At 41.2% G+C, this 15,586-nt stretch overlaps 2 protein-coding genes across 7 annotated transcripts in view; one reads left to right on the top strand and one right to left on the bottom strand.

The window, feature by feature from the left end:
• The window catches only part of myt1b (myelin transcription factor 1b), a 122,628-nt gene that overhangs the window by 33,551 nt on the left and 73,491 nt on the right, over nt 1-15,586 (top strand). The window lies entirely within an intron of this gene.
• LOC137079357 (uncharacterized) lies at nt 3,194-10,649 on the bottom strand. The gene is made up of 4 exons (XM_067447330.1): nt 9,798-10,649; nt 9,448-9,616; nt 7,991-8,149; nt 3,194-7,587 (listed from the first exon to the last, which is right to left on the bottom strand). The coding sequence occupies exons 1-4, from the start codon at nt 10,453-10,455 to the stop codon at nt 3,579-3,581; spliced, it is 4,995 nt and encodes a 1,664-aa protein (XP_067303431.1). The 5' UTR covers nt 10,456-10,649; the 3' UTR covers nt 3,194-3,578.

Genomic DNA, 15,586 nt, shown 5'->3' with positions numbered 1-15,586 from the left:
CATGCCACACTCATTATGTTTTCCAATGGCGTGATTAAGTTGATTTGCAGAGCAAATCCATCAAAAGGGACAGGAGCATATACAAACCAATACACATAACACGCTATAACATGATTATATGATTTAATAAGTTATTAATGTAGTGCACTGCGAAGGTAAAGTCATAAAGTCGAGCAAAAGGAACACTAATGCAGGAGAGCCGATTGGCGGGCAACCGTGCAGAATGAATTTTATCATTTGGATACTTGCTTAATTCAATTCATAAGCTTTTTGTACGTTAATATGAACAAAATAAGCAAATAATTGAAAAGTGAAATTGTTCAGTGGCGCTGCACCTAAACGTAAACTAGCTCAGAGATGTGGAAGCATAAATCAGCCAGCATAACACATCCTGTGAACCATAGACATGGTACGGCAGCATTTTTGTTCTGATAATTAATGCCATTTTTTTATTTTTTTTATTTTCGAAGAAATGTTTTACTTCGCATTCTGTGTTTTTGTGCAGGTGTTGGTAAAAGTGCATCTATAAAAGTTGCCTTATCTTTTACTCTTCAAAAGATAGTCATATTATTCACGCTTGGCTTTGTTTCAGAGTTTGTTTTGATGTGAAACCAATTATTGTGCTGAACCTATGGCCCTATGATTTTGTGTTTTGGATTCTAACAATATTACCATGTAACAGAGCCAAACACTCAATCTATCTGTGCATAAATAATTCATGGCCATCGCGGAGGAAGAGGGGGAGGAGGAGGAGGAGGGGGAGGAGGGGGGGAGGGTTCGATGGATGGCATGTTGCTTTCTGTCACCCATCCAGAAGTTAACTAAAATGGCAGCTTAAAAGAATGATGAAAAGAGATGTCATTTCAAGCCAAAATGCACTCACTTCACTCTCTATTTATGTCCCTCCCTTTCTCCTTTTTCCTTTCCCTTTCGCTCTCCTAGATATATGTCACAGGAAACAACCCAAACAACATCTTAATGGTGTCAGTGTTGGCGTTATTGACCGCTGCCACCTCCTCTTAGCGTCGAGTCTGTCACAAAAAAATGTCACTGGCTTCAACTGTCACTACCGGACTTAGAAATGAGCGAGGGAGAAGGGGGGAAAAAAGAAATTGCACATCTGTGGAGCAGCAGGGGATCTTTTATGTCACAGAGACTTATGCTTTAATCCATAGCTATGTGGTACTCACCAATAAATGGCTTCAAAGATGACAGCGGTGTTTACTGAACAGCTGCTTGCCCTTACATCTCTGCAAAACATTTTAGTGACCAAGTGTCAATGACGAGGTTTAAAAATCACTTATGGATCACCCTCGATTTAAAGGGGTCGAAAGTTATTTGAATTTTGAAAAGTGGGTCTTGAAAACATACCTTGAGTGGTGGATTTTGGGTTCCAAGTTTGCCTAATTATATATAGTATAGTGTATGTATCGCGCCCCAGTTTTTTTGTTTTTTTGTTTTTTTTTGAGCAGACAAGTTCTCAAATAAAAGGCATGTTAGTCTAATGGTCTTGCTTTTTGTAAAGAGTACGTGGAGACAAAGGTTCAAAATTGTTCGAAAATTGGGTTCAAAATTGTTGTATAGCACTAGAAACAAATACACTATTGTTAAAAGTTCTCCTTTTGAGTGTGTTTTCAGTGAGGAGTTTGTAATTATATCTTTGCTCTTCCAATTTAGTGTTCCCTCTTGAATGTGAAGGTCAGAAGAGTGTTTGGTGGAAGGAAAGTCCTTGCTGTCTACCTCATTCACACACACGCACACACACACAGTAACACACAAATGAAAGTTAAATCTGCGTGGTTCGCTGTGGCTCTTTTCACCTGTCATCTCCCATTAGACTGTGCAGCGAGTGACCTTGGGCCGTCTCCCCCTGCATTAGGGCCGGAGGGGAGTGAACATTGTCTCAGTGTTGAGTTAACGTAATGATAACTCTGTGAAATCATGCCCGCGCCCTGCACCGGCTCCTATTACGCCTCCCCAAATTAATTTGCAAGGTTGATTCTGCCTAGCTAATGCGTATGGCGCATGCTGACCTGCCCACTCGCTGCTATTGAGCGCTCTTGCCTCTACACGTGCATTATTAAGACGTCCGAGGTTTGAAGCAAATTGATCATAAAAGGTAAAAGCACGGCATGCTTTACGCACATTTCATGTTACATGAAACTTTGAAACAGCCATTGATATGTAAAAGTCTCTGAGCTAAAAATCGCCTGAAACTGACAACAAGAGAAGAATCATGATTTGATGAAGGCCTAATAGTTTTCTTAAAAATGAGCAGGCTTTTAGTCATAGTTGTCATTTTATTGATTGAGCGTTGGATGGATTTTTAATACTAAAGTGGTAACGGAAGAAGGGACAGAAGAATAGAGCCGGTGCGGGATTCACGTCAGCACTAATGCAAGCTGACAGCTAGTAGCCTTTTCCTCTGTGTGCTTTCTTCTCTTTCATACTAATCCAAATAAGTCACCAATCAGCACGTATTAGACTTGTTTAGAGTTACGTGCCTCTCTGACGGGCGGGCCGGTCAGCTTAATGATTGATTCGGTGGTTACGGGAGAAATGAGAATGAGAGAGAATTCGTGTGGTTGGGGGGGCGGAGGAGGGAAGGACGAAGGAAAGGAGGGAACGGTCATATTAAAGTCTTATTTACTCTGTCTTTTTGACAAAGAGGCTGATGGGACACGACATGGCGCTTTGCGAGTGTAACGAGGACGTCTGCATCTCGGGTGTGGACAGAATCTTTTAGTGTTTGGTTATCATCTTGTCTTGCAGGGGCAAAATGTTGACTAGTGGCATAAACTCCGGTGTAGCTTAGCAATTAGGGTTCACACCATGGAAGAAAACTATTAATGTACAGTTTTTATCATTCTATTTCTGTGAGAATAGTGAAGTCCAGATCACAGCTGTAACGATAACAACACAGAGAAACAATATTAGGCCATAAGGTGAACTAGGAAAAAGTCTCTAAAAGGTGATTTTTGTTCCCACACCTGGGCACTACTTTTTAAATGCATTTTTGCATAGACAACACCCTTTTAGACCTTATGTTAAAAGTTCTCCACAAAATATCCTGCAGTTTTCGGTCACAATCCATAAATGTATATAATTGTGAATTGAAAAAAAAACGAAATTCTTATACTGCTGGTTTTGCTTGTAACTTTATTTTATTCATTTTAGCAACACAAAATATCTATCAAACTGAGATTTATATATGTACCTTAACATTTGAGACAGACATTAGTGCATTACTATACTCAAGTGTGAATGTAGACCATGACATATGGCAAATTTGTAGAAAATACTCTTAAATTTAACAGATTGGCACTAAGAAAAATTAAACATAAACATTGTAAATGTAGCAACACTGTGAAGTTTTATACATAAAAATTTTCAGTAGGCACTGTGTATTCACAGAAAGATAGAAGATAGATAGAAAGTTAGAAGATAAAAAAAGAAGTACACTTTGCCCCAGGTTTGCTAAATGACTCAAAATGCTTCCCTGCCCCCTTAATTAAAAAAAAAAATCCACAATAGATTAATTACAGCTCAAAATCAGCCTAAAATTTGACAGCACGTCTTTATTCATCAGTATCATCCCTATCACTATCATCAAAGCCATCACCCCATGTAGCGCTTTCCTCTGTTTCCTGGGAAACATTTGCACAATTTTGGCACCGACATAAATCGGTACAAGACAGTCTTGCAGACATACAGGAACATCTTCCGGTCTCACATTTGCCGTGCTTGCAACTGCAGTGGACTACCTGCAACATACTTTCAGGGGCAGGATTTCTAGTCATCCAGGTCACTGTTAACTCCCCATCCTCAAGGTGCCATCCATTGCCAACGGGTGAAGGGGCACACATTACACTTCTCAGAGACTGTCTCATTATGGCTGCTTGGTAGTTTGCCCTTTTGCAGTGTTGGTACAGGGCGTCACTTGTTGGGGGCATGGATAGTTCTGGCAAAGCTGACGATGCCATGCAGAATGCTTTGTATCTTGCATCGTTCAGATTTTCAGCAGATGACTGGCCATACAGGTGGCACACATATTTGCAAAGTAGTTCAAATGTAGACTGGTCCAGGTTAAAACTGCTTCCCAAATTTGTAAATGCAGCCAGGTATTCCTCTTTCTCGCAAGCAACAGAAAATGCCTTTCTTTTGCCTTTGCCATAAAAGGCGCTAGTAGAGTCACAGCCTGAGAAGGTATGGATCCCAATAAGTGCCAAACACACACTGGTGCCAAGAGCATATGACACCTTAGCTAAATCAATGATCCTGGTTTTGTTGCCAACCCCCGTGAAAAAATACACCCTACATGGTAAGTCTGGCTGCAGACTTAAAGCAATCACTGCCACATCAGTATCAGGGCTCTTGATGACTACGGTCCGATGTTCCTGTGCAGCATGTTGTACATGTAAAAACACTCTAGTGTCACATTCCTCATGATCACACGTCAGATCTTCAACAGCACTGAGAGTTTGTAAACCCTCCTTTACAGTCACGCAGTGACACAGGTCTCCATGTGCTATGTACAAGCTGAAGTCCTTGCCCACAGTGGTGAAATCAGCATCTTTCCACGCAACATAGAGGAATTCTGCCAGTGCCTCTTTGTTTGTTCCATTTGATAGAAACTTCTTCCATTGTGTTGGTGTCTTCTGATCCACTCCATAAATTTTCACCAGTTGTGTACCACCAGCAGCTCTATGTGACCGTTCTAGATTCTTAATACTCATTTCCGGATACTGGTCAATCACAAAGTCTATCCGTGTACAGTTGTGCTTCAGAGCAAGCTTGACTATGTACAGCAGTATGGTGTCGGCGAGCTCTCCGAAGGTACTTGGTATGGATCGAATGGCTTGAATGACTGCCATGCCATCGAAGAGAATGGCTCCATCTGCCGGAACCTTGTCAACTAAACAGTCTCCACCTTTGGTTTCCAATAAATCCATTAGAGCTGATTTGTTTGTTTTAGCAAGTGAGCCATCAGCACTGGCTAAAGGATACGACACAGTTCCCAAGGAGTAGGACAGAATTTCCCGTAGGTCTATCTTTCTACTTTGACCTATGACGAGTAGTCTGGAAAATAGCTTCTTGTCGGCACGCAGAATCACTTCCTTGCCTGCTGCGGATTTCTTCTTTGTCTTTGCTTGATCACTAAAGGTCTTTAGTTTTTGTGTTTTGATGGGAGCAAATATGTCAACTGATGGTGATAACAGTCTATGGTCCATAAACTCTTTGACAGCGTTTTCCCCCTTTTCCGAAGCTGCAAGCAAATCTCTCATGATTTCTTCAGCTGCGACTGTCCCAGAGCTAAGACACACAATGCCATCTTGGTGTGTGTCAAAAGGATTCAGCATGGAATCTAGGGTGGAAATTATTCTGGTCACATCTTTTTCATCAGCATGAATTCGTGTACTGTCAAGGTCTTTTCGTTTCCTTATATCGGGAGATTTACCTGCCATTGCCTCACATTGTCTTGCTATGGCTGCTCTTTCATGTTGCGACAATATCCAGCGATATACTGCAGCTCGATTCTGTGTAATCCCTGTCCAACCACCCTTTGTCTTGGAATCTCTGTTGCATGTTTGCTCAATGGCCTGGTCACAAGCAATCGAGGCAAATCCATGGACACTTTGGCGTTGGACAGTCCACTGGCCTTTAACACAGAGCTCACTGTGGCAAGAAGGATGTGTGAGGGGCAAATTGACCATTTCCAGCCAGTATGAAGGTAAATATCTAGCATAATTGACACGGTCATATGCAAAAAACCATCCCATCATCAAGCGCACTGTTGACAGGTGAAGCTGCCAGTCTGATTCTCGTGTTGCTCTCACAAAAAGGAGGAGTATCTGTACCATGTCAATGTATGAACTCCAGAAGGCAAACGTTGGGTTTTCTGCACTTCTTCTTTTCACAAAGTCTTCATATTTTGAACACATTTTGGCAAATTTCTCATTTGTACACAAAACATCCATTGTTCTGTCCTGGAATGCACATTTGAGCTCACTGATTACATCCATACACTCATCTCTCTCCTCTGGTGTCAAAGAGTCTAAGAAGGTGAGAAGTCTAATACGTTGCAGACTCTCATAGAGAAGTTTGTGTGCCCTCATGCTGCGGTTGTAGTGATGACCACTGAGCACTCCATTGATGGATCCTGGGGCAACAACTTCGGACTCAATGAGTATGTCTTGAAGTCCTGCATCTCCAAACCTTTTTCCTAGAATGCCCAGGTAGGACATGCATGTGTGAAATTCACCTAGTCGAATCACTACACGCTGAGTAAAATCATCATCTTTCCAGCGGATTTGCTGAGCTTTGGCATATATAGCTTGGTCAAAAACTAAGACTATATGGTCCAGTTCTAGCTGATCTGCAATTTGGACACTTCGCTTCAGAATTGTGTTGACTGTTGACATCTCTGTCGGTGAAGCCTCAATGACTGGAAGATAATATAGTGCTGACTTTTGCAGAGTGCCATCACCTTGAAGCAATGTATGGAAACCTGTCCAGCTTGGGATAGTGCATCTTTCAGCATCTATGGACTTTATAAAAACGTATGCCAGTTCAGTTTGTGCGGCAGATGCGGTGTTCAATTTGTATGTCTCTCTCTCTAATGGAACCTTTTCATGATGAAACAAGTTCTGTGGTCCTTGTCTTTTAGACTGATGGTACTGTTCTATAGGGATGCTAGGGGGTGCTTTGAATGAGGAAACTCCCTTCTGTAGTGGTTGCCTGTTTGTTGTTGACTCAGTTTCAACTACAGAACTTTGCAGCATAATCCCATTTGTGTGGTGGGTAGTTCCACGACCTGACAGTGTCTCCTCCCCAAAGTCAATATTGTCCCACACAAGTATTGTAGGAACCTTCTTTGAGAAACCCTTTGGTATTTTGTCACTGCCCTCTACTAGTTGTAGTTGGGCAAGGCTAGTGTCTAGACTAACAACTGTGTCCCATGAAGCACAATGCCCTAGTCTATTTAGAAGTGATACAATTTGTGATGAACCTGTTAAATGGCGAACAGTTAGACCAAGACACAATGATTTAGGGGTCTGCCTCCGTCCCTTAGATGCAAGATACACAATGTCTTGACAAATAGATAGTACTTTAAGGTTCAAATCATCTGGAATATCAACATAATGGGCCAATGTTGGCTCCTCAGTTGCACCAATAATCCAGGAAATCAGATTGTACAGTTCAAGTGGCACAACAGATTTTGCTTCACTCACATTTAAATCATCTGACGTGGGTGGCCACGGGCATGTCATACTGGGAGAGTCACATAAAAGCATCTTTAATATTAATGCTGCACTATAAAGTGTCCTTGTGTCCTCTGTAGCATTGACAGAGGCCATTGAAATTGGTCTTTGCGGACCGGCTGTTGTGTTTTCATCATCACTTTGGCTACTAGTTTCCTCAGTTGACTCTGTTGTTTCTGTACCTGATGGATGAGGTAGCCTATCTATTAGCTTATCTGCAGACAGTGTCTCAACAAAAACCAGCTCACTGATGTTGCGCTTGCTGGGGGAGTGAAACACCAGCTGGGGGAAATCACGGGTCAACCTCCTCTTCAATTTATCCTGCCTGAAACAAAGATACAGTGAAGAATTATCACAACATAAAGATATATTAACACTGAAAACAAATAAGTTAAAATTCATCCCCCATTACTAGCAGCAAACTATATTAACGTTAACATTAGTGACGTGCCATTATGCTAATACTTCATGTCACTGTTTAAGTTCAGAGATAAGAACACTGTGATCTAGCGGTCGGGATATAAACAGACAAAATGATCCAACTTTCATGAATCTGTATGATTATGTATATTTTTTTGTATATCGATTTTGCGTTTTTGAAATACATTATCACCACAAAAAAATATTGCGATACTCAGGTGTATCGCTATTTTCTTACACCCCTAATAAATATATATATATATATATTGCATAAAAGCTGCCAAAGAAACTCATGGTAATTAAATTACCTGTAGTGTGAAGCATCAAGATCTTCATGGTTTTTCACAAGATTTAAAAAGATCCTTCTTAGCTGCGTCATTGTCAGCACCTCTTGGTTTACAATTATTCTATGGCGGATGATCCTCTCACAGAAGATCTTGTAGCTGGCTTCGAAGGTTGGATCATTTCTGAAAAGAAAACATTAAAAATGGAAAATATATATTATTTTGTGTGGCATATGCCATAACCATTTCACCATGAATTCTATTTAAAATAGTGTAAATAGTAGAAAATCCAAAACAATTGACCAAGCGAATTGTGAAGATTTTTTTTAAATTTATTCTTCAGATCCAGAGGAAGTTAATGCTCATCAATTGACAGACTCAAACTAAATGTACGAGAGTCTGTTAGGACTAGGCTACACATTTATGCCATGTAATTGTTTATAAACTAATGCAGATGAATAATGACAATGTTTATTTTACAAAGTTTACATTGTAATATAGTTTAGACGGTTGTAACAATGCATATATTTTATCTCCCTCATCTGAACTTGAAAGAGCAGCTGAAACTGCATTAGTAAGGCATTTCAAAATAAGAGTCAAATAAGAGTCAATGTGTACTTTGAGCTTGTTTATAATTACGTCATGTGTATATATATATATATAGCCTCCGGGGAACTAGGAAAAAAAACAGTTTTTTGAATTTTCTATTTATCCATGTCATTACATTTTCATAATATATGTAATATTTCATAGGAATATTGATATATAATTTCTTGGCTACTCATTTGTTGTGTCTCCAACATGCCTGATAAACATGATTTAAGTCCTGGTGTCTCTACAGTGGACATTTATGAAATCAATGCCCTGCTTTGTAAGAAAAAGTCATATTTTGATTAGAAACCCCATTACATTTTCCTGAGATGTTGATTTATAACAAACAATTTGAAAATTCATCAGATTTAAATTATAATTACAAAATACTATCATATTTTTTTATAAGAGTGCTAAAAATTAATGTCAGCCATTTTTAAAGACCAAGATGTTGTTGTTGTCCTGGTGAAACCTCCAAACATTTGGTATCTGTGCAAAGCCCCGAATGTGCTCTTTACAGGACATCCTGTGGACTAAAATATAATGTCCACTACAGTGGACACAAGTTTATTACTGGGTCCCAGGAGGATAGATGACTTTGGTTACACAAACACCATTTAATTTCATTCCCATTTAATTCATAGTAAGGAGGAAAGACTAAGAACATTATTCAATAAAGTATTGAGGTTATAACAGGTAACTAAAACTAAAATAAACAAACTTGACTAAAACTAAATCAAAATTTGCTATCAAAATTAACACTGCAATGTTTGTGTGTGTGTGTGTGTGTGGGGGGGGGGGGGGGGGTCAATGCTTTACTTTTGAAATGTGCAATAATGAGAGTAAGGGAATAATTAATTATTATCTGATAATGCAATGTAACAACTCACTGTTCTTCTGAGGTCCCAGTAACTGTTGCAGTAGACTTTGTCAAGAACCTGGTGTACTGTCTGTAACAGGACTTGTGGTATCGCACCTCCAGAGACACACAGTCTTTGTCTCGAATATGCACAAGAATGCTAGTGTCTTCTTTCATCTCAGCAGCTTTCAACAATTGGCCTGTAATTAATATTATACTCTCATTTTTATATATACATTTGTAAATAAAAACTGTATTAACATTTGAACACTATTAACATCTGACTGTACAATAAATATTAAATAAATAATGTAACGTTAATACCCAGCATATGACAAAACTTTGTGTGTGTGAGTGAGAGTGAGAGAGAGAGTGTCTTACCTGCTGACAACGTTTCTGCCTGTGAAAGACGGTCCTTCTGGCGTTTGCCTGCAACAGTAATGTACTTGTCCGTTTTCTTACAAATTATGCACAAGGCAGGAAGTACGGGACCTGCACAAGCTGCTGGCAGGCCCGTCCTGGACCGTAGTGTCTTTTTTGACGGACATTCAATTGAGGTACTACTACCCGATGACACAGACTGGCCTTGATCTTGAGCTTCAGGACGCTGCGTGACCCGTTTCTCAGCCGCATCCAAACGCTTTTTGTCAATGAAACGCCTGTAGCAAGTGGAGTGAAACCCAGCGTCTTCCGGAACATTATCAAACTCGATTTCTAGGCAATGTTTGTATGTTTCTGCAATTCTCTGATTCTCACCCTGCAAGCCAAGCCACCGTTTGACGCTGTTTCTGAATGTATCCCAACGTGTGTGTGTAAAATCCGTTGTGTCTTCTTTCTTTATGGACGTGAGATGCATATAGCATTGTTTATAATCCTTTTTACGGACTTTTGAAGGAGGTTTGGCCGTAATTTCGTCTTCTTCGCTGCTCGATATTGACGACATTCTGGACTTATGTTTAAACGTCGTTCCAAAAAGCAGCCACCTTATTGGTCTAGCGGTAAGCACGTGACGATTGTTCCGCGAAGCCTCATCACTCATGAGCAAAATATGATTACGCGAGGAAGGAACTATTGCCGATTTTAAACACTGATAAAAAAATAAACTGCAGGATTACATATGGAGAACTTTTATTTTCTTGCTCAAAGCCAATAGATATTTTTTTTAGAATGAAAATAATTTAGTGCCCCATATATGGGAACGGGATAATACGAAAAACGGCTTCACCTTACGGTCTATATCGCTGGAGGCACTTTCATAACATTTTTTTTTCCAGCTGATGAACAGTAAAACATTAACCGCTAATCAGAATCAACCTTAGGCGTCATATAATGGAACATGCACTTTTACAAGCTGATTTTATGGAACTGTGTGTTGGCAGTGCCTGTACACAAACCATCCTATAATGGTAAAAAATCCATCCAGTGTTTTTTTTTAATCTCCTTATATGTTTTTTCCTGTCTCACATCAAGCCGTTTGACCGTGTGACACCACACAATCGGACGCCCCTCGATTGTTGATTGACAGCAGTGTTTCAACTCAGATCTGCCCTGAGCGAGCTTTCATCATAGTCCGCCATTGTTGATACGCTGGAGCAGAATGGTGTCTAATCGATTGTGGGGTTCTTTTCTTGGATGTAATAACGAACACAGCAGTCATTTTTATATTCCTAAATCTGAACCGCTGAAGACGCAGTGGCTGAGTTTTGTTTTCGAAAGGAATATTCCCCCCGAACAACGTCAATGCCTTTATGTTTGCGCGAACCGCGAAGCATTTCTCACCAGACTGCTTTATAAACAAGGGTCAGTATAAAGCAGGTTTGGCTAAGAAGCTGCTCCTGAAAAAAAGATTGGTACAAACTATTCGTGTTCCTGCTGCACCTCCAGAAGAAGTGAGTGTAGTGTCTGAAACGCTTCACAATAAATGCGGCTAAAGTTTACAGGGTAAGTTAAATTACATTCCGGCATGCTTTCTATGTATGACGTTCTCAATATGATTCATAATCCCACGTTTATAATGAACAACGCCTTATGGTTATTGTGTTATTACAAACTGTGTACGCTGTTGATAAAGTTAACGTGGATGTGATAACACTAAGCTTACTTTTGTAGATGGTTTAAAATGGTGTCTGTTACTGTCAACAACAAAAATCGTGTTGTAAACGTTATTAAAATGCATAGATAACATTACGCATCACTGACAAACCGACATTAACAGAAAAAAAAGTTTTTATTGGCATTAGGTGTAACATCAATCTGTCAATAAATGAACGTATACATCAGTAAACATGTAGCATTCGTATCTCACTACACTAACGTTACCCTGCTAGTACATACAAAGATAGATCAAAGTGACATTATGTTTACCAACCTTTCAGAAACGTCCTGTTCAAACCTTAATTGTCGAATCTCATTGGAGCTGTCATCTTTTTCCGGGTCTGACTCCGGTACAAATTTGTACGGTTGCACAGATGTGTGCTCAGAGACTCACGTTGCCATTCTTTCCCCTTCACTGTTGTCTAGGCAACAACTCCATGTGTGTGTGTGTGTGTCAAACAACCAAACTGAACAGAGGGGCGGGGTAAGCAAAGCTCATTATCATTTAAAGCCGTATTCACTGAAATGGCTTGGTGAAAACAGAGCTGTTTTTGACCAGGTAAAATTAGTGTTTTCTTACAATACTAATGAGAATTTTTTATTAAAGTATATTACAAAGTTTTCATTTAGACACTAAAGAATCATATTAATGTGTACAAAAATGGCATTTTATGACCCCTTAAACGAGCTTTAGCATTTTAACCCTCATCCCTCCATCACACTTTGTAACAAAATCTTCCCTCCCGGGTCAAAATGACCCGAAGGCCTAAAATGATACTTCGTTTTTTGTGTTGTTGCATCTCATGTTGGCATAGAGGTATGAGGACGACGTACATAATATCATGTAAACACTCATGTAAACATTCATGTAATATCATGTAAACACTAATGTAATATCATGTAAACATTTTTGGTCTCTGGGGAGTATTGGAATGACCCAAGGACAACCAGGGTAGCGTTAACAACTGGTTCGCTTTATTTACAAAGAAAGATAATTCACAACAAGGAAAACATCTAATAAAAAAATATATTTACAGCTATATACAACCAAGTAAAAAGAAACAAGAAACAAACAATATAATGCGTTAAGCTAGGCCGCAGCAGCTAGGAAAACGAGCAGTGGTAACTAAATGAAAATAACCCAGAAAATCCCCACCCTCTAAACTAACTGAAAACAAACCCAGAAAGAAATCTTCAGAGTTCAACACGTGCTAACTAAAGCTTCACTAACTACAACAAAACTTACAAGAAGTTGCACCCGCTCCTTACCTAATGTGTCTAACAGAGACAGTCCTACGTGTATGTAAAATGTAAGTCACGTGACAAAACATTTAAATAACAAAGGGGAAACACAGCAACCAATAACAAAAGGGGGAGAGAAACATTCAAATAATGTAACATGTCAAGAAAGTTTATTTCGTTTAATTAATGTTTGAAAAAAAAATGTTAAGCTTTTAAATTACTAGATTTGACCAATTAATAAATAATAACTTTGTGGTGTGGCAAGCAGCGGGGCGAGGGACCGCGAGAGCGGGCCGGTGATTAACGTTCACGAGTGCCAGCTGCGTGGCACACCGGTCTCGTCTCGCGGCCATGTGACGGGAGCATATAAGGAGGAGCAAGAGCTGCGGAAGACGAGAGAGGACCAGGCCTGGAATTTTATGTTACGTTTTGTTTATGTGTTTGTGGGCAGTCGTCCGTGAGGGGCTGCCCACGTTTTATTTTGTGTGTGTTTGCGGGCAGTCGTCCGTGAGGGGCTGTCCGCGGTTTTACTTTCATTTTGTTTATTTATTTTGAATAAATGCTGTTAAACGTTCGCCGGTTCCCGCCTCCTTCCTTCCCATGAACGAACTTCTTTACATTGGTGCCGAAGCCCGGGAGGAAGGAGGACGCGCTGTCGGAGAGCCCTCGCTGCTGAGGGGGATCGCGGTGCTGAGGAGTTCGGGCAGCGCGGATGAGGAAAGACCGCGAGGGCTGCCCGAGGCGATGGTGCTGGAGCGGGAAAGGTGGGACAGAGACCTCGCTGCCGTGCCCCTGGGTCGAGGTGGGGTGGCTGCCGTCCGAGAGGGAGCGGAGGAGTCGCCGCGCTTGCCGGGGGCCGGAGCCTGCTGCCATCCGCCTGATAGGGGAGGAGCAGGGAGCGCGGGGCTCGCTGCCGGGTCCCTCGAAAGGAGGAGTCACCGCCGGCCGCCAGGGGGCGGAGGAGGATCGAGCGGCCCACCAGGCGTCCAGTGCCATCGCACAGCACCGCGAGGAAGAGCCTCTCGGCGGGCGGAGGGCCGAACGGCAGTGTGTCTGGGAACCGGACCAGAAATTTTTTTTTTCCCCTTCTTTCTTTTTTCCCTCTCTCCCCTCTCTCGTCCGCGGGCTCCGTGGGCTCCTCGTGCTCCAGTCTACATTTCTCTCGCCTCTCTGTCCTTACCCCCAGGTGCCGCGGCCGCCGTGATCGGCCCCCCCGGGAGAGGGGGGGAGGGGGAGTAGAGCGCCGTCTCGGGAGTGCCCCCCGGCCTGCGAGGGGCGATGGGGGTATGTGGTGTGGCAAGCAGCGGGGCGAGGGACCGCGAGAGCGGGCCGGTGATTAACGTTCACGAGTGCCAGCTGCGTGGCACACCGGTCTCGTCTCGCGGCCATGTGACGGGAGCATATAAGGAGGAGCAAGAGCTGCGGAAGACGAGAGAGGACCAGGCCTGGAATTTTATGTTACGTTTTGTTTATGTGTTTGTGGGCAGTCGTCCGTGAGGGGCTGCCCACGTTTTATTTTGTGTGTGTTTGCGGGCAGTCGTCCGTGAGGGGCTGTCCGCGGTTTTACTTTCATTTTGTTTATTTATTTTGAATAAATGCTGTTAAACGTTCGCCGGTTCCCGCCTCCTTCCTTCCCATGAACGAACTTCTTTACAAACTTATTTCTTTCTTTCAACTTAAAGCTGAGGGTCAAATTGAACGACAGGGGAAGGATTTGTTTAAAACTCCTCGAATCCAGTAATTTTTTGTGTATTCATGGTTCAAGTGCGACAAAAGTCCTAGGGTCTTAGACCACTCTGACGAACGCTCAATTAAAAAAATAATAATAATAATTTATGAATTCGGGTCAAAATGACCCAAGTGAAGGATGAGTGTCAAAAAGGCGTACGTCAAAACTGCAGCGCAAACTATAAGAAACAGAACGTTACACTGCACAGGACATCTGACTAACACTTAAGTCATCAAGTGCATCTGTGTTTTGGCGTGACCTTTTGAGTCAGGAAAATCTGAAATTGAGCCTGCCACAGCAGTAGACTGGTGTCATGCAAGAACCAAACAACAAAGCCATTATATTGACTGAGACAACTGCAATCTATTTAGTGCCTGAGATTAAGTGATAATAAATCGCTTCCTGTGTATTTACTCATGAAAATATTTTCATTTAAAATACATATCCCATTACATTATTGAAGCTAAAAGGATCAAATGAAACATTTCCCTTTCTCTTTCTCAGTTACTAGCGCTTAAGAACTGTTAAATGCAGCAGAACACACTGTTGCCCTTGAGGATATCTTGTTCACCTGCTAGTACTGACAGCCTCAAACAAACAAATTCTCAAATAATGTATGTGTAGAATAGGAAATCTCAATAATAGCTCTGTTTTTGATCAGGCATTATGGTGGGCTAGGATTATGCAACAGTGATAGCTCATCATTCAAATAATGTAAAGACTTTTCCATGGAAGGTTTTATAAACACCATTGAAGAAATTAGATTAGTGATGTTTCACCATAAAGGTTTCCATTTATATGAAAGTAATGAGTACATAAGCTTATCTCTGTAAATAAAACAGTGTTGTCCTTGAGGATATCTTGTTTTCTTGCAACTGGCTGCCTCAAAGAAACTCTTGAATATTTTTCAAATGATAAAGGGGTAATCCACGGCTAGCTGTGCATTAAGCGATTTTAGACAGTTGTTGCCTCCGCGGAGGGCATTAAAATAATTTAATGCACAGCTAGCCGTGGATTATTCTGGTTATACCACGGTCATTTGCCAGCATTGATGTTTGCAGCTCTAAATTTGACTGGAATCATTTAAACTGTGTTTTCTCTCTTT

Source organism: Pseudorasbora parva, chromosome 6 (assembly GCF_024679245.1).
Source record: "Pseudorasbora parva isolate DD20220531a chromosome 6, ASM2467924v1, whole genome shotgun sequence".
NCBI classification, from domain to species: Eukaryota; Metazoa; Chordata; class Actinopteri; order Cypriniformes; family Gobionidae; genus Pseudorasbora; species Pseudorasbora parva.
The sequence above is the reverse complement of the archived record's forward strand: the minus strand, read 5'-3'. Positions and strand labels throughout refer to the sequence as shown.

Coding starts and splice junctions, on each gene's coding strand:
- LOC137079357 (XM_067447330.1), bottom strand. CDS start 10,455: ATGAGTGATGAGGCTTCGCGGAACAATCGTCACGTGCTTACCGCTAGA. Junction 9,617..9,797: donor GGCAGAAACGTTGTCAGCAG/GTAAGACACTCT, acceptor TATTAATTACAG/GCCAATTGTTGAAAGCTGCT. Junction 7,588..7,990: donor CTTGATGCTTCACACTACAG/GTAATTTAATTA, acceptor TCTTTGTTTCAG/GCAGGATAAATTGAAGAGGA.